Source organism: Aspergillus niger (genome assembly GCF_000002855.4).
Source record: "Aspergillus niger supercontig An12".
NCBI lineage: Eukaryota > Fungi > Ascomycota > Eurotiomycetes > Eurotiales > Aspergillaceae > Aspergillus > Aspergillus niger.
In genome coordinates this window covers 1,955,874-1,981,291 of record NT_166527.1, presented here as the reverse complement: position 1 = coordinate 1,981,291, position 25,418 = coordinate 1,955,874, and the positions used below count along the sequence as shown (strand labels likewise).

General features: G+C 50.0%; 11 protein-coding genes across 11 annotated transcripts; 6 read left to right on the top strand and 5 right to left on the bottom strand.

Annotated features, from left to right (window-relative positions):
- Positions 1 to 777: 777 nt before the first annotated feature.
- Positions 778 to 1,204, bottom strand: An12g08330 (hypothetical protein; the record flags this gene model as incomplete). Its single annotated transcript, XM_059743582.1, has 2 exons — positions 778 to 934; positions 1,029 to 1,204. 2 exons carry the CDS (start codon positions 1,202 to 1,204, stop codon positions 778 to 780), a joined length of 333 nt encoding a protein of 110 aa, XP_059601920.1.
- An 888-nt stretch (positions 1,205 to 2,092) lies between these two features.
- An12g08320 (uncharacterized protein) lies at positions 2,093 to 4,245 on the bottom strand (the record flags this gene model as incomplete). Its single annotated transcript, XM_001395846.3, has 6 exons — positions 2,093 to 3,138; positions 3,190 to 3,337; positions 3,394 to 3,494; positions 3,575 to 3,775; positions 3,943 to 4,069; positions 4,165 to 4,245. The coding sequence occupies 6 exons, from the start codon at positions 4,243 to 4,245 to the stop codon at positions 2,093 to 2,095; spliced, it is 1,704 nt and encodes a 567-aa protein (XP_001395883.3).
- A 301-nt stretch (positions 4,246 to 4,546) lies between these two features.
- Positions 4,547 to 5,656, top strand: An12g08310 (hypothetical protein; the record flags this gene model as incomplete). Its single annotated transcript, XM_059743581.1, has 6 exons — positions 4,547 to 4,678; positions 4,812 to 4,940; positions 5,004 to 5,070; positions 5,165 to 5,245; positions 5,340 to 5,395; positions 5,486 to 5,656. 6 exons carry the CDS (start codon positions 4,547 to 4,549, stop codon positions 5,654 to 5,656), a joined length of 636 nt encoding a protein of 211 aa, XP_059601919.1.
- Positions 5,657 to 6,180: 524 nt separating this feature from the next.
- On the bottom strand, positions 6,181 to 7,292 carry An12g08300 (uncharacterized protein; the record flags this gene model as incomplete). The annotated part of the gene is made up of 3 exons (XM_059743580.1): positions 6,181 to 6,692; positions 6,747 to 7,097; positions 7,286 to 7,292. 3 exons carry the CDS (start codon positions 7,290 to 7,292, stop codon positions 6,181 to 6,183), a joined length of 870 nt encoding a protein of 289 aa, XP_059601918.1.
- Positions 7,293 to 7,471: 179 nt separating this feature from the next.
- Positions 7,472 to 7,920, top strand: An12g08290 (hypothetical protein; the record flags this gene model as incomplete). The annotated part of the gene is made up of 3 exons (XM_059743579.1): positions 7,472 to 7,494; positions 7,563 to 7,715; positions 7,827 to 7,920. 3 exons carry the CDS (start codon positions 7,472 to 7,474, stop codon positions 7,918 to 7,920), a joined length of 270 nt encoding a protein of 89 aa, XP_059601917.1.
- Positions 7,921 to 9,254: 1,334 nt separating this feature from the next.
- On the top strand, positions 9,255 to 10,928 carry inu1 (exo-inulinase inu1-Aspergillus niger; the record flags this gene model as incomplete). The annotated part of the gene is made up of 2 exons (XM_001395842.1): positions 9,255 to 9,647; positions 9,708 to 10,928. The coding sequence occupies 2 exons, from the start codon at positions 9,255 to 9,257 to the stop codon at positions 10,926 to 10,928; spliced, it is 1,614 nt and encodes a 537-aa protein (XP_001395879.1).
- A 340-nt stretch (positions 10,929 to 11,268) lies between these two features.
- On the top strand, positions 11,269 to 12,673 carry An12g08270 (uncharacterized protein; the record flags this gene model as incomplete). The annotated part of the gene is made up of 4 exons (XM_001395841.1): positions 11,269 to 11,477; positions 11,558 to 11,579; positions 11,641 to 12,283; positions 12,336 to 12,673. The coding sequence occupies 4 exons, from the start codon at positions 11,269 to 11,271 to the stop codon at positions 12,671 to 12,673; spliced, it is 1,212 nt and encodes a 403-aa protein (XP_001395878.1).
- A 564-nt stretch (positions 12,674 to 13,237) lies between these two features.
- An12g08260 (uncharacterized protein) lies at positions 13,238 to 16,700 on the top strand (the record flags this gene model as incomplete). Its single annotated transcript, XM_001395840.1, has 2 exons — positions 13,238 to 13,597; positions 13,656 to 16,700. The coding sequence occupies 2 exons, from the start codon at positions 13,238 to 13,240 to the stop codon at positions 16,698 to 16,700; spliced, it is 3,405 nt and encodes a 1,134-aa protein (XP_001395877.1).
- A 759-nt stretch (positions 16,701 to 17,459) lies between these two features.
- On the bottom strand, positions 17,460 to 17,854 carry An12g08250 (hypothetical protein; the record flags this gene model as incomplete). The annotated part of the gene is made up of 2 exons (XM_001395839.1): positions 17,460 to 17,645; positions 17,741 to 17,854. 2 exons carry the CDS (start codon positions 17,852 to 17,854, stop codon positions 17,460 to 17,462), a joined length of 300 nt encoding a protein of 99 aa, XP_001395876.1.
- Positions 17,855 to 18,276: 422 nt separating this feature from the next.
- Positions 18,277 to 23,248, top strand: An12g08240 (uncharacterized protein; the record flags this gene model as incomplete). The annotated part of the gene is made up of 9 exons (XM_001395838.3): positions 18,277 to 19,287; positions 19,344 to 20,255; positions 20,305 to 21,192; positions 21,252 to 21,324; positions 21,377 to 21,504; positions 21,554 to 22,612; positions 22,977 to 23,068; positions 23,154 to 23,169; positions 23,204 to 23,248. 9 exons carry the CDS (start codon positions 18,277 to 18,279, stop codon positions 23,246 to 23,248), a joined length of 4,224 nt encoding a protein of 1,407 aa, XP_001395875.3.
- A 1,053-nt stretch (positions 23,249 to 24,301) lies between these two features.
- On the bottom strand, positions 24,302 to 25,353 carry An12g08230 (uncharacterized protein; the record flags this gene model as incomplete). The annotated part of the gene is made up of 2 exons (XM_001395837.3): positions 24,302 to 25,017; positions 25,092 to 25,353. The coding sequence occupies 2 exons, from the start codon at positions 25,351 to 25,353 to the stop codon at positions 24,302 to 24,304; spliced, it is 978 nt and encodes a 325-aa protein (XP_001395874.1).
- Positions 25,354 to 25,418: the final 65 nt, after the last annotated feature.

The following is a 25,418-nucleotide window of genomic DNA, read 5'->3' as shown; positions in this document are numbered from 1 at the left end:
GATCGCCTTTGGTATACTAGATGCAGGCAAGAAAGAAGTAAACCAGGGTCTGGGAGAGTGTCCGTAAAGTAGAAGGATAGTAGGTGATGTTTTGGATGAAAAGGAGCGGCCTTGAGAAAGGATCCGTTGGATGGAAGCTGATTTCCGTCCAAAAGTTTTGGGCGCAACAAACAGTGAGTGTTAGCCCGGATACCATCACGTGAGCCGGTGCGGTATGAACTGCGGATCTTGACCGCTTCAATGTCGCTCTACCACGATTGGAATCTCCATCTATTTTGATATCTGATCTGAGTTTGGATAGAAGTATTCAAAGTGTTCAAGTATTCTCCATATGCTGATTTTTAAGTGTCTAACTCCACAGTCTGAATGGTAGGTCCGTTGTTCGATAGTGATTTCATTTTTCCCTCCCCCAAGGCAATGTATATACTACTAGTAGCCCAAGGTTGTCAACTCTACCAGAATTTACTTGACTAGCGAATATTCCATTACTAGTAGCTACGGCCATACTATGCACATATTTGATGTATCTACAAGAAAGTAGCGCTTCATGCGACAGTCCTTCCTCTTGAAGCAATATCGAATAATTCCAGAAGCTGTTATCAACCCGTGCATGGGCCAACATTCTTGAACATGGCATGTTTCACAGGCCAGGAGCAACTATGCCAATGTGCCTCCTATAATTTTTGGATGGCATACCTCAAGTCCCTTATTGCTGTTGCCGAAGAAATGTAATTCTTCCAACATCGCCATCCAAACCACATACATCCTCGAACTCCCCTACTTCAACCCTTCTTCTGCCCACACCACTTGGCTCCCTTCGTTAGGACGTCGAGTCACCCATAGAATAAGGAACATCGTACCCACCTTGAAGCCCTCACGCAAAAGATTCGCCGTAGCATTCAGCCAGCCCGTTGCGCCCGCGTAAGGTTCGGGCCTCCACGGTAGTAATGGACTAAAATTACGTCCGAATTCGAAATTCTGACGATATTCGCGCGTAAAGACATCGCATTTGGGACTCGAGCCCGAACAGTCGTTCCAAAATCGCACATTTCCTGCATGCTGGAGACTTCTTAGTTGGTGAACCCCTCAAGCTCACGGCTGTCCTCGTCGACGAGCAGTCGCTCCGCAATAGCCGGGATATACGCTTGCTGAACAGAGTGAGTATTCTGTTGCCGTTGTCATGGCCGCGATCTTCGTCTTCCATGTACTTCAAGCATGTATCTTCCGCTGTCGGTGTATCCCCCAGAGCTTTGTCTTCGCATCAGACGGGGTAGGGTGTCATTAACGGGCTGCGAATCGGACTCCAATTTCGAGGGCTTGGCGAGTGTCTGCGTAGGGTCAGTTGCTTGAAGTCTCGTTCTGGACTGCTGGTGATGTAAGTCCAGTTATTTAAAAATGACACCCAGCGGTTCAGCGGAATCTCTGCTTTATGGGTTCAAATCAAAAGGGCAAGGGGACCTGTACCCATGCTCAGATGTCTCATCAGTGTGTTCCATGGACGCTAGTAATGGAAGATCAACTACGGCTTCTTGCAGATCTCGTTGAGATATCTCGCCGCATGGCGCGACATCTAGTCATCTATTTGATACCATAGCATGTTGAATAAGCAGGGATGTATCTGGTCGACTGCAACTATCCGGTATGTCAATCCCCTGTAGTTCATCGCCTCCGCCGGATTTCCTGACCCAAGGCCAATATCCGCCGAGGTGGTGGTGAAGTTTCCAGTCATCATGTTGTTCTATGCATGGACTTCGGAACCGGACCCTCCAGCTTGCACCACAAGCCAGCGGGACGTCAAGAGTCACGACAGTTTGTACTGCGCGACAGACTATAGTAATAATAAAGGATTCTTGCCACTGCAGTGAAAAGAGAATAATGGCAGAGAGCTAAGCGAGAGGGACACGGCCTCCCGACGTCATGAGCAGATGCATTCAGTTCATATTGAGATCTGAAAAGAGATGTATTACAGTTAATTTCGATGATCGACAGACGGCTTATCAATACCAAGAAACAAACAATGTATATCCTGTGTCCCACAGCCATGGAAACACCAAGATCTGTTTGCATGATGAAGACTTGCTTGCGCAACGTCTTAGGTACTATATCTGAAGCGAGGATTTCTGTCTCCCATCTCCTCAATCTCTTCCTCTGACATCCCGACAATCTTCTCATCTTCGAGTCCCTGCTCCCTGCGCTTATTCTTCCCATAATAATACCACCACATAAGACCATACACAATACCTGCAAATCCAACCAGCGATAGAGTCACCGCATTTCCCCGAACATAACGCGGCGCTTCATTCGTTTTGTATAAGAAAGGAGACATGACGCCACTGACGTTGCCGAAAGTGAGTTGCAGACCTGTAGCGAATGTACGCTTTCCATAACGAGGAAGTGTAGTCGGGAGCCATGCGAGAGGTAATCCGACTGCGACGTATAATCCCAGCGCAATAAGCAGGGCGCCGAAGTAATGTACTCCTGACGAAGAATCCGATATCAGGATTCCATACCCTACCACTGATATTGCGGCAAAGATGCAAGTAAATACTCCGCGACGCTGAGTTCGATCGCTCGCCCAAGCAATAATCAGATAACTTATTGCGCCCACCGCATAGCAAGGAATCGTAAGAGCCTGCACCTCGGGTGTTGACCAGGACCCCATCCCCTGGATAATCGTGGGGAGGAAGGTACTATACCCGTAAAGCATAGTATCGACACCAAATTGAGCAATGCAGAAGGCATAAATTCTCCAGTCCAGCGCACCTTCTTTGACGTCTGCCCAATGGAACTTTTGGGCGGATGATGTTTGGCCCACATCGCGACGACGGAGACGAACTACTAGGGCCTTCTCCTCATCGTCGAGATAATAGGCTGTATCAAGGTCGTCTGCAAGAAAAAACCAGGATAGGACGCCTAGTATGACCGTTGGAATGCCCTCGATGATCATGATCCATCTCCAACCTCGTAAACCGGCGACACCGTCCATAAAGCCGATACCGTAGGCTAGAAGCCCGCCAAATGCGCCAGCAGCGGCTGCACTGCTAAATAGATATCCTGTGCGCAGTGCTATTTCACGCTTGCTGTAGAAAATGGTGAGATAGGTTACCATCCCAGGAAACAGTCCGGCTTCCACGACGCCTATATTTGTTAGCTTGGGTTCTCATTGTTGACCCGCGGGCCCTAACTAACCCAAAAGGATGCGACAGGCAATCAAGCCTCCGTAATTCTGGGTTATACCTGTGAGGGTCGCTATGATACCCCACAGAACTGATATCGTCGCAATGTAGCGTGACGGCCTAAGCTTCTTGATAACCAAGTTTGACGGTACTTCGAAGAGCTATACAGCATTAGACGTTGCGTCGAAACGATGCTTGTATGCGAATCCAGACATACACAGTAAGTCACGAATAGAATAGACACGGCAACCTGATATTGATCTCCAACGAGACCCAGGTCTTCTTCCATTCCGTATAGGCGCGCATTGCCAATGTTAACTAGGGCTTGTTAGCGAGTGTGCTAACCATTCGAATTGTCATCGACTGGAGGCAGAGATGCGATGTATGGGAAGACATACCTCTGTCAAGAAAGCTAAACAGATAAAGAAGAACAACAAAGGGTATGATATGTAGGTCGATCTTGCGAATTAAATGCTTCTCTCTTTTCTCATCCAGTAACGAGAGAGCCGAATCATTGCTATCACCCTCATCCATCGAGCCCCCAAACTGAGTTGGGGATCTATAGTCTGGCTTCTGTTCTCCTGGGTATTCCATCATTGCTGTCGGAGTCAATTTCGTCATCTAACCTTGTACAGGGCCTGCACACGGGCCAAGATTCGGTCCCAACTTCCCGTGGGCAATACAGCAGATCAATGCTTCAAGATTCAACTAGATCCATAGTCCGCATGGCAATTAGAAGACACAACTCGTATAAGCCCAGAATTACCAACCACAATGCAAGTGAGGCGGGGGATTATTGAAGCAAAAAAATGGTGGCGATCTGGTGGGTGGCCAAGGTTCGCCAAGGTTCCAGCCCGGCGGGTTTTGACTTTAGTCTTTACGGCTCTTTCCACCTGCAACCCACAACCTTCTCTCGAGATATGCTCCAAATGAATGGTTCGAGATACAAGATTGGGAAAGTTATAGGTTTCAGCTCGCCACAGCTTACCATTTCGGGGGACTCGTCGTTGTCAGCTACTGAACCGTGCGGATATAGCTCCGCTGGAGCACACGTCCGCATGCAGATCATGTTAAAAACAAGGCATAGAGATGACGAGAAACTCTATCGTGCGCAAACACAACAGCACAACAGAGCGGATCTACTCGATAGCCAAACATGAAGAAGTAATCTGGGAATATGCTTTAATGCAAACAGTCAACCACGAAACTAGCCCACCAGGTTGTGGGTCAGCAAAGCAATGGCTGACTTCACAATGATATGACTGCCTTTAGAGTTAATGACCACTGTGCCGCGGATGAACTTTTCCCTCCGCACTGTACAGCAAATCTATGTATTTCATATGAATAATTGATTACTATCCCGGGCAAAAATGAACAGTGCGCACCATACAATAGCGATGCCTAGAACTCAGCGCTTACAGCGTGAAGGGAGTCCATCTATTGCTCCAGACAGGGCCAATAAGATGGCTGGAAGAACAAATGCGGCTCAGGAAGTGCCTGGGGTAGCGTGTACGAAATATAAAGGAAGGACACTAGACTGAAGTACGGCTTCTGTTTAACAAATGAGCGGAAAGATATAGCCGTTCAGGAGTGACTAACTTCGCTAGTTATAAGCCGAAATAGAAACCCGAACAGGAGAGGACGATACTGTCTCATTCCTTTGCTGACGTTTCCCTGCTCATTGGCTACAAGCTGCAAATGAACATCGGACGCGAACTTGGTTCAATGGCGTTGTCTGGGCACAAAAGACGTGCATTGATAGCAGTGTCTTCATTGATTGGCCAACTCCATGCTCGCTTTAGCAACCCTTAGTGGAGGGGTTTTGAGAGCCCTTGCGATATTTCCATGATCCGAAACACCAAGGCGTTTAGGGCAAGTTATACATTGACGGCAAGTTAGTGGTGTGCGAGGAGTGAGGCCTTATTGGCTTCGCATGTATTTGGGCCAGGAGGTTCAAGTGACAGGGGTTTTAAGGGTCTCTGTTTCAGAAAGCCTTGAAAGGGAGACGAAAGCTCATAGGGAGAAGTATTCGCAACCTCAAGTCTTCTTTCCTCCTCCTCATACTCCTTGTATTCAGTGATCTTCTTTGTTGGCCGTTCCCTCAGACTTCATATGTCGAAGGCACTCAAAGAGTTTAAGAATATGATGGTCCGGGAAGGCCAGGTGAGCAAGCTATGGAAGACCCATTCCCGGAGCTCACATTGCGCCTCCCAAGAGCGGTAACAAAGATAAGAACTGGCAACTGCGCTTGGACGCGGGAGAGGTGAAGGATGGCAAGAAAATGGGTTTGCATTTAAGTAAACTCAGAGGCCACCAACGAGTCGCTCCAAAAGTGGAGGGAAAAGAACTCCAGTCACGGGAATCTGACTTTTGTGGTCATCAATGTCAATGAGCCGAAAGAAAGGATGTCAACCGTTTCTGATGAGATATGGAAAGACGTTGAGAAGCAGGCGAAGGATAATTTGGGTCGACAGGTATGATCAATTGATGGACCGCAACAATCGCAACAGTCAGCTGACGCGTTAAGATAGGTCTTTCAAACAGCCACTGCTTGGACCTGAGCCAAGCAGCAAAGCCATAGCATCCAATGACACATTTAAGGCATAGTGTCGCATTGGAGTCCCGTTAAGAATCTTCTATATAAAACCAAAGCTTTTTTGCCTCTTCCTCAGTTATGTCTTCGGTTTCTCTCCCAATGTATAGCTCGAAGAGTTCAGCATGTCTTGCTTGGACCTTTTCAAAATCGAGTTGAGGAGAAAGCCAGCCCTCATCATCTGAGTGCAACAGTTCCTGTGTATAACCTTTTAGTGTCAGCCAATCATTGTACCGCGCAAGCTCCAATCCATGCTTTGATAATGCTTCATCGGTAATATGATAAGGACACTGCTCGGTGATTCCCATTTCGTTCCAGTGTTCAGCGATTTGAGTCAAGCAATCACGAAGCGGAACAATTCCATCCTTAGTCGTGTCTTCTGCGAATGAGAAAAGGTATCGGACAGCGGAGTCAACCCCGAGTCATAGCCAAGTACGATGGCATGTGGTTTTTGACCAGAGCTGCTTCGTAGCATTTTGAGAGTAAAGCTCGATCCCTCTCGGTGATAGCAAAGGCTTTCTCATCCGCGTCCATTTCTTCAAAGTTTGGAGGTAGTTCCGGCTTGACAGTACCAGCTTCATAACCATCAGGTGGGGCAAGGAAAGAAAGCCATTGAACTTGCATGAAAGCGGGCATAATCGAGGTAAATTGCCAATCGATTATGTTGACGATAGCTGTTGGATCCTCTTCGGAAACGCATATATTGCCCAGGTGAAGACCGTTATGCCACAGTGTAGTCTTAGAGAGCTTCTGTAGTGGGGTGAAATTCCCCAAGTGTAGCATTGTCTCCCTAACCTTTGTCAAGATTTCGAAGTGCTCGGATTTGGTGCCGAAATGGGGTCTACGAGGAGCAAGCGACGACTGTTGCAGGTGCGCAAGACCCCGACTGGTCAACCCAATACCAAGGTCCATAAGCCCCTGCCCTTTAAGAACGTAGTTTTAGCAAGTGTTTCCAATGGTGTTGACTGGTGACATACATGGGCCTGTATGACGTCCCTCGCCCAGCTGTGGAAACCACGACGCACTATATGCCGGGCCAACACAATATTCGTCGTCTATTGGAACAGTTCTGACCGACTCCTGGGGGCCCAGACGGCGAAAATACAAGTTTCCATATGCCGGAAACTCCAACGCCGCCAACTGACTTTCGAGCTGGACCAGGCATTGAACAAGCCGGAACTGCTGCAGCTGATTCATTTCGCCCCATACATCGACCAGCTGCTTCCCGTGGGCTTTCTCCATTAGAATATACTCGGAACCAACTGGAATTGAGGAGTCAGAGCTCCACCCGAGGACCTTGCACACTGGAACAGAGGTATGAGACCTCACTGGAGGAATCCAGGTCAGCATATCCAATTTCGGGAGCGGAACGGACCAACTTTACCATATTCCTATTCCAAAACAGCTGCTTCGGATGCGGTGCTATATCTTGGGGGGATAACCTTGGGACATGGTAACTTTGCGATAACTTCTTTCCCATTTTCCGCAGTCATTAGCAAGGCCTTGTTGAACCCACCCTCCATTTTGTCAATCCTAGAGATGGGCGAAGAAACATGTGGCAAATCCGAAACAAGTGCACAAAGAGCATCCAGATCAAATCTGGCATATCGTTTTGACATCTCATGCTTTTCATTGACTAAAAACCGACCATTGGTGTATTCATACAGTTGCTCGCGCTGGATAGGCTCTCCTAGATGGAGCGATGGCCGTCAGACTGAACTGCCGGTAGGGGTCCACTTAGAGCATACCGCGACACATTAAGGAGAGGCTTCTAGACACCGGCTTTGCAGCAGAAGAGGCTATCTTCAAGATCCTAGGTCGTACACTATGCATATCGATCAAGAAGAGGCAGCTACATGTCATGAGAACACCACCCTTCAGTTGTCGGGGCAGCTCCCAGGCGACCAGATATGCGCCCGGCTCGGTCCTTCATGCTTCCGCGCTCGGTTATACTCCATATACTAGCCTTCGCAAGATTCCTTTCCCTATACATAACCAGGATACTGCACCTTCCCACCACACGGACAGTGTATTGGGAAAGTTCTGTTCTTATTTAGGTATAATGTTGAACCAGCTATGAAGCGCTGCTCTCCTACCCACCATGATGAAGAACTTCCACTTATGGCCGTCTCACTTTCAATCTACTTCTGATTCGTCACCTGTTCTATCATTCAGCATAGGTACGTGGACGGACGTGTGCGTCATATCAATCAGCAGATGTTATTGTTGGCCTTGATAATGGTATGCCATCGCTTTTGAGGGACATACAGGGTGTACTCACGGGCAACTTGCTATCGGCTTACCCATCCTTCTTTGCTTGCACAGCTCCTGAATAGTCCGATATCGCCTCCGGATTAGGTTAAGGAGTTAAGGGTGTGATGTTATGATCAGTGGGGTTCTCGCCACAAGTATTCTTATTTGATTGAGGTATTTATTTCACTCCCAGTTGGGGCCATGCCGTACTTTGGGCCTAGAATCAACTAGCCTCCAGGAGCCGACACTGTGTATAACAACTCAATGTAATCTTGATCTAGCTTCTTTGCTTCATGTTATATGCCAGCCATTGCGCGGACTGGAGTCTATGAAATGAAGTAGAGAGCATTTTGTGCAGTTTCGATTGTCTTTTTCAAGCAACTGCTTACATAGTATTCATTGACATGACTGAGTGGGGATGATGTTTCCCAACGCCATCCACAACCCCGCCATGAGACCCCTCTTACAACTGCCTTTACGAATATACGAACAGAAACTACTTCATGTAAGGGTATTCGCTTAAATGTTCTCAGTCCTGCAACACCTACACCGGCTTACTCTGCCGACTCTGATTGGGCCTGAATAACGCTGTTCCCGATGTTTCTCCGCACTCGGCAAAGCCCCGCAGTCCGGGGCCAATTGAAGGGACTGTGGAGTGGAAACCAGGGGTATACCGATGCTATACTCCGCAGTATCTAGTCAATTTCACCGAACAAACGTTGAAATTTCACCGAGAAAGCGTAGGCCGGTGGGCCGATTCTTGGTCAAGGAGCAGCTATCCGCTCAATCCCGAATGAGGTCCGTGTTCGGTCGATGTCAACAACACCCCACGCGGGGAATGATACATTGACGTTGGATAACCGCATTTCTTCAAAGACGCACCCCGGATTTGTAAGAAACACAACCGGGGCTGATTGCACAAGTACAATTGAGTCACTCGATAGCATATATGTGGACGGAAAGGGAGAGGAAATTCAAGTTCAAGAAACAGGAACTTGAAGCCAGTGCGTGTTTACGGAAAATATGGGCCAGATACGAAGATGAGGCATTAAACTTCGATTCGGCGTCAAAACGTAGAAGTTTGTATATCTGGGCGCATTATTGCAGACCCCCACCCCGTTGAACGACAGACTTGGAGTCCACTGGCGCACATATAAACCCGGTCATCCAATGTCTCAATCTTCAGAAATCATCTTCAGTCACAGCACGATTTCTCAAAGGGCTCATTAGCAATGGCTCGTCTTTTGAAGGCCGTTACTGTTTGTGCGTTGGCGGGCATCGCTCATGCCTTCAACTATGACCAGCCTTACCGTGGTCAATACCATTTTTCACCCCAGAAGAACTGGATGAATGATCCCAATGGGCTTTTGTATCATAATGGAACCTACCATCTATTCTTCCAGTACAATCCTGGTGGTATCGAGTGGGGCAACATATCATGGGGGCATGCTACCAGTGAGGACCTTACTCACTGGGAGGAGCAGCCCGTTGCCCTTCTGGCCCGAGGATACGGCAGCGATGTCACCGAGATGTACTTCAGCGGAAGTGCTGTTGCCGATGTCAATAACACGAGTGGCTTCGGAAAGGACGGCAAGACACCTCTAGTTGCCATGTATACTTCCTATGTACTTGCCCCATCACCGAACCATCTCCTGGAGTGCATATCGCTAACAGTAATTCCATAGTACCCCGTTGCACAGACATTGCCGAGTGGCCAAACCGTCCAAGAGGACCAGCAATCTCAATCCATCGCCTACAGTCTTGATGACGGTCTAACATGGACGACATACGATGCCGCCAACCCAGTCATCCCCAACCCTCCCCAGCCCTACCAAGCTCAATACCAGAACTTCCGAGACCCCTTTGTGTTCTGGCACGACGAGTCCCAGAAATGGGTTGTCGTTACAAGTATAGCCGAACTGCACAAGCTTGCAATTTATACATCTGACAACCTCAAAGACTGGAAGCTAGTGAGCGAATTCGGTCCTTACAATGCGCAAGGCGGCGTATGGGAGTGCCCCGGACTTTTCAAGCTACCCCTTGACGGGGGAAGCTCCACAAAATGGGTTATCACGAGCGGACTGAACCCCGGTGGTCCTCCAGGCACCGTCGGCTCTGGAACCCAGTACTTTGTGGGCGAGTTCGACGGAACCACATTTACGCCTGACGCCGATACGGTATACCCGGGTAACTCAACCGCCAACTGGATGGACTGGGGCCCGGACTTCTATGCCGCGGCTGGCTACAACGGCCTCTCAATTAAAGACCACGTCCATATCGGCTGGATGAACAACTGGCAGTATGGTGCGAACATCCCCACCTACCCCTGGCGCAGCGCCATGGCCATTCCTCGCCACCTGGCTCTGAAGACCATCAACAACAAAACAACGCTAGTCCAGCAGCCCCAGGAAGCGTGGTCTTCCATCTCGAGCAAGCATCCGCTCTATTCGCGCACCTACAGTACCTTCTCTGAAGGTTCCACCAACGCAAGCACGACTGGAGAAACGTTCAGGGTAGATCTGAGCTTCTCTGCTACGTCGAAGGCCTCAACATTTGCAATCGCCCTCCGAGCCTCCGCCAACTTCACCGAGCAGACCCTTGCTGGCTACGACTTCGCCAAGCAGCAAATCTTCCTCGACCGGACCAAGTCAGGGGATGTGTCATTTGATAACACCTTCGCGAGCGTCTATCATGGACCCTTGGTGCCGGATAGCACTAGCATGGTGAGGTTGAGTATCTTCGTCGACAGGTCCAGCGTCGAGGTATTCGGAGGCCAAGGTGAGACGTCTTTGACGGCTCAGATCTTTCCTAGCAATGATGCGGTTCACGCCCGCCTGGTGTCTACTGGTGGAGCTACTGAGGACGTCCGCGTTGATGTTCACAATATTACTTCGACGTGGAATTAACGTCTTGTTCCTACATGTGGTAGCATCTTGTGTCTGTTGGTTTTACTATTTGAGGTTAAGCGGTAGATATACTCTAAATCGAATTGATATTTCTTCCACATGGTCATTGAATAAACTAGTTACCTTGCATCAAGGTACCGGTGGCCATGACGTCAGCCGCAATCCCATATCGGGTAATGATCAGGATCCCGAGGCATGGCTGGTTCACGTGCCGGCTGCATGAGGTACAAGTCTATCCGTGAGGGGGCTGATTATAGAGTTACCTTTTGCTGTCAGCATCTGTTCTTTCATGTAAAAATCCTGAAATCGAAAGGCATTATTAAATATTTTCACACGCAATATGTCGGAGAACTACGGCGACTATCAGACTGAGATCTATGGCCGAGGAGCATTGACAGGCGTCCTGCCTAATGTCACTACCGACCCTCGCTTACTTGAAAAACAGGCAAAGAAGGCCTTGGGCGCTCGTAGCTTCAACTATGTGGCTGGCGGTGCTGGAGAGAAGGCTACAATGGATAGCAATCGACTGGCTTTTCGACAATGGAAGCTGTGAGTTGAGTCGTTTCCGCCGCGATATTGCGATGTAGAGTCGGAAGACTGACGCGTATAACGCTTGATGAAATGAAAAGAATCCCGCGGATGCTGAAACCGGTTAGTAGACTTCAGTCGCTTTCCCAAGTCCCAGCGCTGACCAATGGTTGTGTCCGCGTAGATGAATGATCAGAACCTCGCGGTAAACCTTTTCGGCCAGCACTATCCAACCCCTCTTCTCATGGCGCCGGTCGGCGTCCAGTCTATATTTCATGATGATAAGGAGTCTGGCCTTGCAGAAGCTTGCGGGAATGTCGGGATCCCGTATATCCTGAGCACCGCGAGTAGCAGCTCGATTGAGGAGGTTGCACAGGCAAATGGAGACGGTAAAAGATGGTTCCAACTTTACTGGCCGCGCGACGATGATATTACGCTATCATTGCTGAAACGCGCCAAAGACAATGGGTTCTCCGTCCTGGTAGTTACCCTAGACACTTGGTCGCTCGCTTGGCGACCAGCGGACCTGGACAATGCCTACGTTCCGTTCATACGGGGCGTCGGCAACACACTCGGTTTCACGGATCCCGTGTTCCGTTCGAAATTTGAGAAGGAATCCGGTTCGACAGTAGAAGAGGACATCGTGGGGGCATCCAAGGCATGGATTTCCCAGGTATTCTATGGTCAGCCACATGCGTGGGAGCAAATTGCATTTTTGCGAAAGAATTGGGATGGTCCACTTGTGCTCAAGGGCATTCAGCATGTAGATGATGCGAAGCTTGCCCTTGAGGCCGGATGTGACGGTATTGTCGTTTCAAACCATGGAGGTATGTGGCAGCCACTCTCCAGCGAGGCTTCTCTGTATTAATATGTATACAGGTCGACAGGTTGATGGTGCGATCGGCTCCCTCGAAGTTCTCCCTGAGATAGTTGATGCTGTTGGTGGCAAGATGACAGTCCTGTTTGATTCAGGGGTTCGCACTGGAGCAGATATCATCAAAGCGCTTTGTCTGGGAGCGGATGCTGTCTTGGTTGGTAGGCCCGTGATCTATGGGTTGGCAATCGATGGAAAAAATGGGGCTGAAGCCGTGATGAAGGGACTTTTGGCGGATCTCTGGCAGACTATGAGTCTGTCAGGGATACGTACCGTGGCCGAGTGCACCCGCGACAAGATCAGAAAAGTTGTGTACCCTGGAGATGGGAAGGCAATGTTGTGACATGTAGCATATTATTGGCCGGCAACGTGAAGATGCCCAATTCAGGAGAAGATCTGATGACGGAGTTTGGGGAAGGAATGAGGGGAAACTGGAGCCTGTGGGGTAGCACCAAATCTTGAAACTTGTATACTTGCTTCGCGATAATGTATTCGCGTTGCGAGCTCCACACAGAGGAAGAAGAAACAACTACCAGTGTCTATAATGAGTTAGTCGCGTAGGGGTGGATTCTGCCCGAAGATGAAGCCGACGACCCAAGTTTTGTTGGGGCGATCCCGCAAAATCACATGCCGGCTCTCAACCGCAGCCCCTAATGAGTGGTTGATTATTCGTCGCCACCGGCTGCTGATCTACATTTCTGTCTGCCGGTCAACCACTGCAGGAACCAGACTTTGACTGCTACGTTCAACCGCTGATCTGGTCGGGCATCTCTTATCAGCCAGTATTCTTCGGATTTGTACCTCTACCTCTGTTCTCCGTCTCTGACTTGAGACCAGTGCCTCATGGCTGCACAACATCCGCCTAATGGAAACCAAGACAGTCTCAACCAATACCTGAGGCCCCGAGATGTCTAGATTCTTTGGCTTCGGGAGGGCGAAGAAGCAGGATGTCGAAGAACAAACGCAAGTAGATGTCCTCCGTGACAATGGCGCCGCTCATGTTCCTGCCACTTCGGGCTTACCTCTCCTCCCGCGTCCCCTGGCGTCCATGGTGTCGTTCATGACGCAGTCGACTTCCCTCTCTCTTCGGCTGGGGACGTTTGTTGGGGGTCTTGCGCTTGACAGTGCGAAAGCGACGACGTTAACAGGGCTCGAACTAAGTAGAGCTATGATCGAAGGCATACTGACTCGAGCTGGGCGTGACGTCGCTATCAGGTCCAGCGGAGAGCATGGCAAGGCAGAAGCAGAGTCTTTACTAGAACGAAGCGTGAGTTCTCACCTTGATACTAACCTCGCATCTTCTTTAAGGCTAACTCAGCACCTAGTTGGCCATTTTGCACAAGACAGTCACGTCTGCATCTTTCTTTGCAGCTGCGTCATTTAATCTTTCCTCAACCACGCTATCTTCTGCTGCCAACATGTCTCAGTCTCTTTTGTCTACCCTCGACGCTATCCTTGGCTCTACGGAGTCGTCGAGGGCGATTGCTGCCATCATTACTCTCATTAGGAGGGAATTCAGGAGTCCGCATGCCGACCTTGGCACTGACAAGATTGGCGTGGGCGATCTCCTCGTTGGATGTGTTGGGTTTGCACTCCTGCAACGCTGGGGAAGGACAAACACGCAAAGACACCTCCGCGCAAACAACGGGGAGGAAACAGTCTGGGATGTTGTTATCTTAGATAATGGGCTGAGGGCAGATGTTGTTGGTTCACACGAACTAGAAATGGCGACTATTTCTTACGATCAGCCACACGATAATATGAATCTCTCATCGTTCATATCGCCTGGAAATGATGAAGAGGTATTCGATGCTGTACGAAGACCTGCAAGTACGATCGATTCCGATGAATTCCCATACCTCTCGCTTCCTCCTGGAGATCAACATCAAGTGTCAGACGAAGACATCCGCTTATACATTATGAAGCAACTTCCCCAGGGTTGCCGTGCATCTATCAGGACGGATCTGGTCACAGCACGTACGATTACAGTGGAAGTTTACGACGACGCCACTGCAGCAATCTCCCCACCACCAGGCACAATGATAGTCAAGGAGACTTTCGGTGATGAGCTCGATCATAGCCACACAAACAGATCACAGGTTCCTAAACATACTGTTGTATTCCGCACAGCTTTCAATAGTACCCGAAGCTCCGATGTGAGGCCTTCCAGATCTGATACGGCAGTGAATCGTGTTGACAGTGGTATGGAGGACCTAAGCGAGCATCAATTACTGGGAAATACTGGGGATGGGATTTCGAATGCCGACAACTCATCACATGGCATTCTTTGCGCAGACAGACACGTTGGTGTTGAGCCCAGTGTAAGGAAACCGCAACTCATCTCCCCGAAGAAGCAGGCAAATTACATGTCTAGAGACACTCACGAGAAGGCTACACTGTCGAAGCTCACCCCGAAGAAGAAACTTATATACTCGAACGAAAAGGATCCTAGTAAGGTCTCCGGGTCGGTTGTCGAAAAGCCAAAGACGCCTTCTTCGTCGGAGAACCTACGTCAGCGCGGAAAAGCACCAAAACATTCCAACTCCACAAAGAAGCTCGACAACTCATCGGTACCGCACAATCGCGGGTCTTCAGCATCCGTGGCAAATAGAGGCTTACCGAGGATACCATTGCAAGGACACCGAATGAAATCCGCCCCGACTCCTACATCATGCCCATCCCATGATACTAGCCACGGAAGAAATCCCAGAACAGACAATTATACGATACATGAGAAGAATAATGAGTCATTCATGGCACAGACGGATGCTTATACTCGGCAATCGCTGGACCTACGGCCGGGAACACCAACTCCAAGGAGGGCTCACGTACGTAGCAGCAGCTCTATGTCCTTAACCAGGTCAGAAAGCGATGTGGCGATATCTCTGAACGACGATTCCCGACCGGGATCGCCTGTATTCTACCGGCAGTCTGGTTCATTTTCCCCAAGTCTATATTCGTTAGCAACTGCGGGCTCTGAAACATCACTTATCTTGGCTCACCGTGCGCGCAAAAGTGCATACGACGACATTGAAACAATCCGTGCGCTCAACCGGGACGGTACCGTGCCCGGCATTTTTCCGGAAAAGCACTTTGTGCACAACATCAGACGTTTCTGTCGCTTCTCTTCCGCTTCTTATGGTTCGAGCGCACTCAAAGTTATGGGTATCCCACGGACCACGCAGGTTCTTCCTTACCAAGAATCATACAGTCCCGAGCACAGCGAGTTCTCGGACCATGCAGGCCTACCAGCTTCTACAATTCTGTTATCATCCTATGTGGACCCTGCAGGTGGGACTAATGCTGCTGGGGAGACAGAGAGTGGCTTTCCTCTAGTCCATTACCTTTTCGTGGACCATGAGTCTAAGGCGGTAGTTCTTACCCTAAGAGGGACATGGGGCTTTGAAGACATCCTGACGGACATGACATGTGACTACGATGATCTCGAATGGCAAGGTAGAAGTTGGAAAGTCCACAAGGGTATGCATGCCTCTGCAAAACGGCTATTAATGGGTGGAAGCAGCAGAGTTATGATCACAATTCGGGCGGCCCTGGAGGAATTCCCGGATTACGGTGTGGTGTTCTGCGGTCACTCACTGGGAGGGGGCGTCGCTGCACTCCTGGCAACAATGATCTCAGAGCCAAACAACGATAGTTCCGGAACTTCATTCACTACTACCTCCTACCAATCTGCAAAAGGAAACCTGCGTCTGACTGGAGACAATGAGCGTCATAGCAGCGCAGCCCTTTCCCTTCCTCCTGGAAGACCGATACATGTCTATGCGTACGGCCCTCCCTCGACTATGTCCCCCTTCTTACGTCGTGCAACGCGCGGCCTGATAACAACAGTTGTCAATGGTCAAGATGTAGTGCCTAGTCTCTCACTAGGCATTTTGCATGACATGCACACGGCATCCCTAGCATTCAAAAGCGATGTCTCTAATGCCAAGTCTCACGTGCGGTTCCGCGTTTGGGAAGGCTTGAGGCAAAGTATAGTCAACAAATTCTACGTCAATGAACCGCCAATTCTTACACACGCCGGGAACGACGTCGGGGAAGATGCCTGGGCCTGGGATACTTTGAAGATGCTTAGAGACGAAATGCGTGCTCCAAAGCTGATGCCGCCGGGAGAGGTATTCGTGGTTGAGACGATGCGTGTGCTCCAGCGGAATGCTTTTACTTCAGAGATGGACAAGGATGGCTATCCATTGCTAGGTCGGCCCGCAACAAGAGTGCAATTGAAGTTTATCCGAGATACTGAAGCATTATTCGGAGAACTTAAGTTCGGCTCGGGCATGTTCAGCGACCATAATCCAGCGAGATACGAAGCGAGTCTCGCTGCTCTTGCGCGAGGTATTTTGGATGCATGATATATTCGCTTGGAATTTTGCTCATCTGGTTTAGCGGTCTATCTATTGGTGTACATTTTGGGCTTTGGCGCGATTTACTGGCACTTGGGATGAAATATCATAAGTTCATAGATTTCTGTCAGCTTCATACAACCTGCTCTTGGACGGTCGTGCCAGTGCATTGTTGGTGGCATTGATTATCCATGTTTAGTACTCATGGTACTGGCTGTGTCACTTCGTAGATGGTAGAATGTACCAAGCCACCGTGAGACCATTGAACCACTTTGGGTCCATACAGTATTTGGTGTGCAAGCGTCCAAACATGATATCACGAACGAGTCTCGCCACGCAGGAATTGGGCGAGGGTTGTGAGCAGTATGGCCCCCTCTTCCTAGCCGAACCCAGCGACTTGGGACAGCCGCTTCTGCACAGCTCTGCTAGAAGCTCGTCGTCTATCGTCACCAAGCGCAGCGGATGATCAAGGCCGACGAAGCGAAGACCTCACACTTTTTTGTCCCCGGACGCGACCATGTAGCTTTGGAAGAGTGGGCTCTTCCCTGGGCTAGCGAGCGAGGTGCATTACCGACACGACATAGCAGAGCCAACCAGCACAGGGAGGTCAAAGGTCAAAGCAGCTTTCTGACAAGAAAGCGGTGCAGATTCGCGTCCTCTAACAACACCACAATGAGCATCTAGACTGATTCCTTGACAGCCCGATTTCATGAATCACTTACCTGCCTGCTTTACACCTGAACAGTTCAAAGATAATTGCACCCCTTATTACTTATAATTCGGTGGCTCCCTCTTTGGCCCGTCCATATTCTTCAATTTCCTTTCCTCGATCTTCACATCCAGATCGCGGAGCTGCTTTTCGACGAGCTCCTTCTTCGATAACAGATTCTGTCGCATGCTTCGGAGGCCGTCGATTCGGTCATCAATGGTGACCTCTTGGGACTTTTGGGCTTGCTATATACCATGATCACCGTATCAGCGCTTATAATTTCCCATAGAACCAAATGTAAAAGCCAATAACCGCTAACGTAATGGCTGGAGAATATTACCTGAGTAACCTGTTGCCCGGTCTTAATGCCAGCACCGTAAAGCGACCCAGCAATAGTGATGACCGTGACAGCGCCCGTAAGGACAATCCGGCGAACCTTCTGATTCGATGCCATGAATGGTAACTTCTGAGAAAGGAAAAGAGATCACAAAAAGAACAACCGCCCAAGACTTGGCCTTCTCTGAAATTGAAATAGAAACAAAGTAGCAGCAACTCCGAAGCTCCGCGGCGGACCACTTGAAACTGCCACCCATCCCCGCCTAACCCCAAAGGGGTTAGATTGAGCGTATTTCCCTTTGTCCCGCTCATCGCGTCAAATCACGCGTGAGCCGCGTTTACTTTGGGGATTTGATAACCTTTATACTACCTTTGGGGTGTTCTTTATCTATCCCTCTCTTGGAGTTTCATTCAGGACTCCGCCCGCTTGCATCGCCTTCGACCAGACCCCGTTCATCCTTCCGAAATCCATCCACTACCAATGTCGATGCGCTGGTGAGCTGATGTGTATGCGTTGTTGCGCGACTCGATTTATTCAAGATGTCTTCTCGGGGGTCGATCCCTCGCCGACGGCGCCGGTCTGATGAGGGCGATCATGACGATGTGAGTGGTGTTAGTGAGAGAGCGTCTTCTAGGCCGATGAGGAGTTCGCGCACGTCGTCGCATCGCTCGGGGGATAGTAAACGGCTCCGGCTGAGTACTGAGGAGCCTGATGTGGAGGATGCGATGGTAGAGCTTGAAGAGGAAGTGGGTGATCAGTATTTGGGGGATCAGGGGTCAGAGGAACTGGGCGAGGTTTCAGACGAAGGCCAGGACATCCGGGATGAGGAGCTACGAAAGGAAGTGGTGGAAGACGGACAAGGCAGTGAGTCTACGAACAGCCAGGACGAAGATACAGAAGAATCTGAGGAGACAACCGATGGCAATTACGAGTCCGCAAGGGATGGGACCATGGACGATAACGAGGCCCAAGCGGGAGCTGCAGAGGCGATAGGAACACTGGACCATGTATCCCAAGAAGGGAACGATCAGGATCCTGAAGAGTCTGAAGGCAGCGGGAACGAAACGGAAAGATATCATCCTGCGAAGTCGACAGGCTCTAGGCTTTCGAACAAGAGCAACGCCGGTGCTGCAACTGCAGAGTCGACAGTGACCCGAGATGCCTCGCAGAATGGAATCACCCAGACGGGAAGTGCTCATGAGGGTACTGAAGACGATCAAGATAGCGATAGTGCAGATTCAGAGAGCGCTTACCGTGACACCGATGAATACGTCGCGTCAAACGCAGCAGGGTCCGGTTCTAGCAAGCATCATAGCACCCAATCTGCGGGAACAGAATCGACTTTATCGCAGAGTGGCCTGCTTTACGGAGGGCCGCAGGAAGCGTATAAGCCAGGTGCTATTGTGCGTATCAGAGTGACGGATTTCGTAACCTACACGTCTGCGGAATTCTTCCCTGGCCCAAAGCTGAATATGGTTATTGGTCCGAATGGTACCGGAAAGAGTACCCTTGTCTGTGCGATATGTCTAGGTTTAGGATGGGGTCCACAGGTACGGTAATCTCTCGTATACAGTATAGCACGTGCCCTAACAGGTCTTCCATCTAGCATCTCGGACGTGCAAAAGACACCGGGGAGTTTGTCAAGCATGGCTGTAGAGAAGCTACGATCGAGATCGAGCTGGCTGGAAAGCCGGGTTCTCGGCACAACCCTGTCGTTTCTAGAACCATCAAGCGTGACGGCAATAAAAGCACGTTCACGATCAACGGGAAACAGGCTTCCCGCTCCCAGGTGCTGAAACTAGCACAATCATTCTCTATCCAAATTGATAACCTGTGTCAATTCCTTCCCCAGGATAAAGTTGCCGAGTTCGCAGCTCTTACGCCGATTGAATTGCTCAATTCGACACAAAGAGCCGCCGCTGGCGAGGAGATGATCGAATGGCATGAGAACCTGAAGCGCTTGAGAGCGGAGCAGAAGAAACTGCAAGCGGACAACCAAGGTGACCGTGATCTATTGACAAACCTTGAGGATCGGCAAGAAATGCAGAGAGCCGACGTTGAGCGGATGCGCCAGAGGGCTCAGATTAAAAGGAAAATCGAAATGTTGGAGGTAGCACGCCCTGTCCTGCAGTACAAGCAGGGACATGAGAGATATAACACTATGAGAAGGGAAGTCAAAAGAATCGAGCGCGAACTGGCGCAGCTCAAGGGGGATCTTGAGCCTGCGTTGAGATCTGTCAATGCGAAGCAACAATATTGTCTCGAAACGGACGAGGTGATCAAGTATAAAACGCGTCGTCTAGAGGAAGCCGAGCGTGCGGCTTCCGACGCTGGCCGAACAATCGAACAACATGAGCGGGAGATAAAGGGATTTGACGATGAAATTAATGCCGAAAAAGAGGGCGGGCAAGGCTATAGACAAGAAGCGACTAAAATCCAGCAAATGATAAACAAACTCACACGTCAGTTGAACGAGAAACCGGATGACTTCGATGTGGAGTGGTATAACGAGCAAATAGTGAGTTTTACCAGATGACGTTCACTATCTCTGCTAATCCGTGAAACAGAGAGAAAAGCGACGGGAAATCAGGGAAATTGAGGAAAAGGCAGTCCAGATCAAAAGCGACCGACGACCACTTTTCGAGAGCTTGAATGTGAAAACCGATCAGATCAAGCAGGCGGAACGTCAGTTACAGAACCTGGAATCCCAGGCTGGACAGCAAGAGAACAAGCTTGGACGACTCTCCGCCGATTCCGTTCGCGCCTATCATTGGATCCAACAAAACCAAGACAAGTTTGAAAAGGAGGTCTTTGGGCCTCCGGTGGTTACATGCTCAGTCAAAGACCCAAAGTACGCCGACGCTGTGGAGTCCTTCTTGCAGCGCACAGATTTCATGGCCTTCACAACACAAACTCGGAATGACTTTAGGACGTTGCAGAGGATTCTCTGCGGCGAACAGAAGTTGACCGATATCAGTATTCGAACTTGTTCCACGCCACTAGATAGACTTCAGCCTTCTGCAGCTGAGGCTGACGAATTCCGCGAGTTTGGATTTGAGTGCTGGGCAAAGGATTGTCTCAGTGGGCCAGATCCAGTTCTGGCTATGCTCTGTAGCGAAAAGGGCCTGCACCAGATACCTATTAGTCATGCAGACATGGCAGACAATGATTTCGAACGCTTGAAAGCGGGTCGCTTAGTTTCCTGGGTTTCTGGAAGGATAAACTATACGGTTATGCGGCGAAGGGAATACGACGCAATTTCCTCCCGGCTTAGGCCTCTGAGGCCAGCCAGAGTCTGGACATCGCAACCAGTGGATGCGTCAGAGAGACAAGCAGTCACACAGAAAATCCGTACATTGAAAGGCGAAGTGCAGGAAGTGCAAGAGCAGATAAACAGTGAAAAGGCCAGGCTGGAACAGCTTGGTCAGAAGCACACTGATCTCAAACAGGAGCAGGTACGTTGAGCTTATGCTGTCATAAATATTTACTGTGCTAACGTGGGATCGTTGTGCAGAGCGAGCTCGAGCGGGAGAAGGGAGAAAAGCAGACAGCCCTGACACAATTCAGGGCGATTCCGGAGAGAATACGTAGGTGACACGTCCCTCTCTTCTCTGATCGAGTACTCTAACACACCAACAGGCCAACAAGAAGCGAGGCAGAAGGAAAACCAGAAAATGTTCGAACAGATGAGAATGCGAGTCGCCAAACTCCGTAGTGAGCAAGATCAGGCATCCCTTCGCAAGGCTGAAGCCGTCATTGAATATGCTGTAAGTTCACCAGGGGATAATTAAGAGTTCTGTTACTGACAGATGATAGAACGCTGTTGAAAACTTCCAAAAACTTCACGAAGAGGTCATCAAGCTGAAAGTGCGGCATATCGAAGGTGTCTCAGACCTAGAAGTCTTGAAAGCTCGGAATGTCGAACACCGGCAGACGCTGGAAGCTAAGCACGATGAACTGAAAGAGGCGAACCAAGAAATCAAGAACATAGGCAAAACGGTCAAGAAGCTGCAAGAGGACGCCGTGAAGGTCGCCAACCTCTCCCAACAACAGCCCGATCTAGCCGACCTATTACATACCATCAAGGATCAGACAATGGAGCAACTCGAGGCCGATATTGACTCCGAAAAGGCTCGTCTCGAACTCACCCACGGCGGAAACAGCAACGTGATCAAAGAATTCGAAGAACGTGGACGTCAGATCGACAAGCTGCGTGACAAACTCACCGACTTCCAGAAAAAGCTCGACGACTACAACCACGCCATCAACGAAATCCGCGGCCGGTGGGAACCCAAGCTCGACTCGATCATCAAGAGCATCAGCGACGCCTTCTCCGACTCGTTCGCCCGCATCGGCTGCGCCGGCCAAGTCACCCTGGACAAGGCCGAAGAGACTGGTCCGAACGGCGAACCAGGTGACAGCGATTTCGACCAATGGTCGATTCAAATCCACGTCAAATTCCGCGAACACGAAAACCTTTCCCTGCTGGACTCGCACCGCCAGTCCGGTGGTGAACGCGCCGTCAGCACCATCTTTTACCTCATGGCCCTCCAGTCTCTCTCCGCATCGCCCTTCCGCGTGGTCGACGAAATTAACCAGGGTATGGATCCCCGAAATGAGCGCATGGTCCACGGCCGTCTGGTCGATATAGCCTGCGCCCCGTCTGAAACCGGCGGCGGCGGCCAGTACTTCCTGATCACGCCCAAGCTGCTCAGCGGATTGGCTTACAAGCCAGGCATGCGCGTCCTCTGCATCTACAGTGGCGAGCACATGCCCGAGGATTACAACTCGATCGACTTCAAGGGAGCCATTGCCAAACGAAGGGCCGTGACAGCGAGGAGAACGACCATGGGACCTGCTGCCAGTACAGGTAGGGTCAGTGTTCATGGTTGATGATGACGACCCAATAATGATGAGATTGCGATTACGGCCGTGGAGTGCTTATTCTTGACTCCTGATACCTTCCTTTCTCGAAGGTCTCCTCTATTCTTCAACTTCCCTATTCCTTCTTGTTCTCTTCCTCTATTACATACTATCCGGAAATATTCCCCTTTACGCGCAATTTCAATTTTTTTTTCCTTCCGATTTGGAATACCGCGTCTCTGTTTTTGGTTACGATCGTCATGATACCTTTATCTTTCCCTTTCCCTTGTCCCGGGTGGCTGCGTCGATTTGTTTTCTTTCCGTTTGGGAGAATAGGCAAATATTATTGATTTGATTGATATGAAAGTGGCTTTAGTCAGTTAGCGAGTGGGGATTTGGCAGTGGTGGTGGCGGTGGCGGTGGTGTTGGATGGAATTATACGCAGGTTTCCAATTTTTCCCATTGCAGGTATGGATGAGTATGAGTATATAGATCGCTTGAATTTGAAATACCTATATTTCTATAATACTGGCAGTCAATGAATCACAGAAAGGTGTGCTTCTAATTCTGTAAGTTATTTATTTATTTCTATTTCAGTTCTAGTTTCCAGTCGTTCATGATGGTAATGATGGTGGAAATAAAGATTAAAGTGGTAAAGAAGACTTATCTTGCGTTGTCAAAGCGTTGACAGATCCTCGGTGCTAGTGAGAAAGAAGTTGAAGGGACAGAAGAGTCAAGACGTGAGGGGTAATAAAGGAGGGGAATGGAGGGAAGGAGGATAATCTAGGTAGGAGGGAATATGATTTAGTTGAGTAGTCTAGAAGACGCCTGTGTCATTCTGCTTCGTATGGCCTGAAGGAGAGCGGGTGGTGAGGACTTCTATACTTATGGGATGAAAGAACGCGGGTACATTTGCAAATTAGGTGGATGTGGAGGGGGTAGGAATGACAGTACGGAGTAGGGAGAATTTCCAAGGTTCAGCGTCTCACATTGTATCATAGGATAGTTGGCTAGTTGTCTACAATTACAGTGAAGGGGGAAGGCTGGTTCTTCATCTTGAATGCGAGTCTATGCTCTTAATTGGTTTCTTCATACCAGAGTACAACAAAGCTGTTGTGCGTTTGTTATAATCGTATAGGAGGAACATCTCTTGTTCACAAGGTCATGTCACATCATAACAAAGGAAATGAGATGACACACGGAAAAAAAGGAAAAAATAGGAAAAGATATAGGAAACACAGAAGAAAAGAAACAATTCAACCAGAGTTGAGACTCCGATAATCCCATGCCCAATGATTCTCCTCCCGAATCTTATGCTTCGCATTTCCCAGACCGAAAACCAGCGACGCCTGCTCCTTTTCACATGGACAGTAAAATATAAAAAAAGGAAGAAGACATCCAAATATACACAGGTGGAAGTGAAGAAAGAAAAAATGGGGATTCCCATCACAACACACCCAAGTCCCATGGATTCCCGGGTGCGTGAGGATCAGAAGAAGTGAATATAAAACATGCACAAAGGGTATCACTCAAAGAAGAAAACAGAGCAGATGGTCGCTGGGTTCAGGGAGGTTGGTTGTATGGAGTGGTATGGTCCTTTTTTTTTAGTTTGGCGTATTGCTCTTTGGTTTGGTCGAGCTTTTTTCTTGCCTTGACTGCCTTCGAGGCGCATCAAGGTGACCGGACACCCAGTGCCGGACTTTAAACCATGGCGGTTGCGACGGGCCGACCACTGTGGCAGCCACGCTCATGACGCTTCATGTTGCTGCGCACGCTGAAGGCCTTCCCACAACCGGCGTGGGTGCAGCGGAAGGGCTTCTCGCCCGTGTGGCTGTGGGAGTGGATGCGCAGGCTGGAGGGTCTCGAGAAGGCCTTGTGGCAGGTGCGGCAGATATAGCGATCATGGTTCTGCTGGTAGGGCGTGGTGCTGGAGGGAGGGAAGTAGTGGTGGTGCTGCCAGGCAGGGTTCACAGGGGAGATAATCTGTTGCGGTGCTGCTGGCGTCGGGAGAGGAGCGGCGGAAGTGGAGGGAGCCGTGCGTTGGTAGAACATGGCGGACGAGGCCGAAGGCTCAATGGGAGAGGAGTAGGAAGAGACGCTGGGAGCGGGAGAAGCGTAGGAAGCACTGGAGACACCCTGAACTGAACCCTGGCTGGAGATGGACGAGCGATCCGAGGGGCTAGGCAGAGCCATGGGCACTTGAGGGTAGGAGTCGGAGCGCTTGGGCGCAGCAGCATCGCTGGCAGCAGAGATGGAGGAGGCGGGGGAGTGTCCGGCGCTGTGGAAGCTAGAACCGGGGCGCAATGGGGGGGTGGGGGGCAAGGCGATTTGGGGGCCGTTAGCTTTGAGGTCATATGCTTGCGACTGTTGGCGGGAATCAAGGTCGCGTTGCAGAGGAGGGGTCATTCTAGTGCGCTCTGCAGGAATCTCTTGTCAGCATTGACTCCTTCGGTCTTCTCCGGACAATTTCCCTAAGCATTGGGGGCCATACTTGCTGCATGCATAGCTGCGCCATCTGCGCCCTCGAGCAAGGTAGAGATGGAGGGAAGAGAGCACTTGGGGGACTGGTCCTCGACAGGCGGGGAGAGAGGAGGCTGCGGGGAGCGGGTGTAGGAGATCGGGACGGAGGGGAAGTAGGAGTCCGAGGTGTGTTCGATGGAGCGCTTGTAGGAAGTCATGGGAGGGCTGTATGAGGCTCTAGACTTCATGATGGGATCGGGTCCCGGGTGGGAGATGAGGCTGGCGAGATCCATGTTGAGTGTTGAGGTAGTAGATAGGTAGGAAGGTAATAGGTGAGTGGTGATGGAGGTGAGGTGGT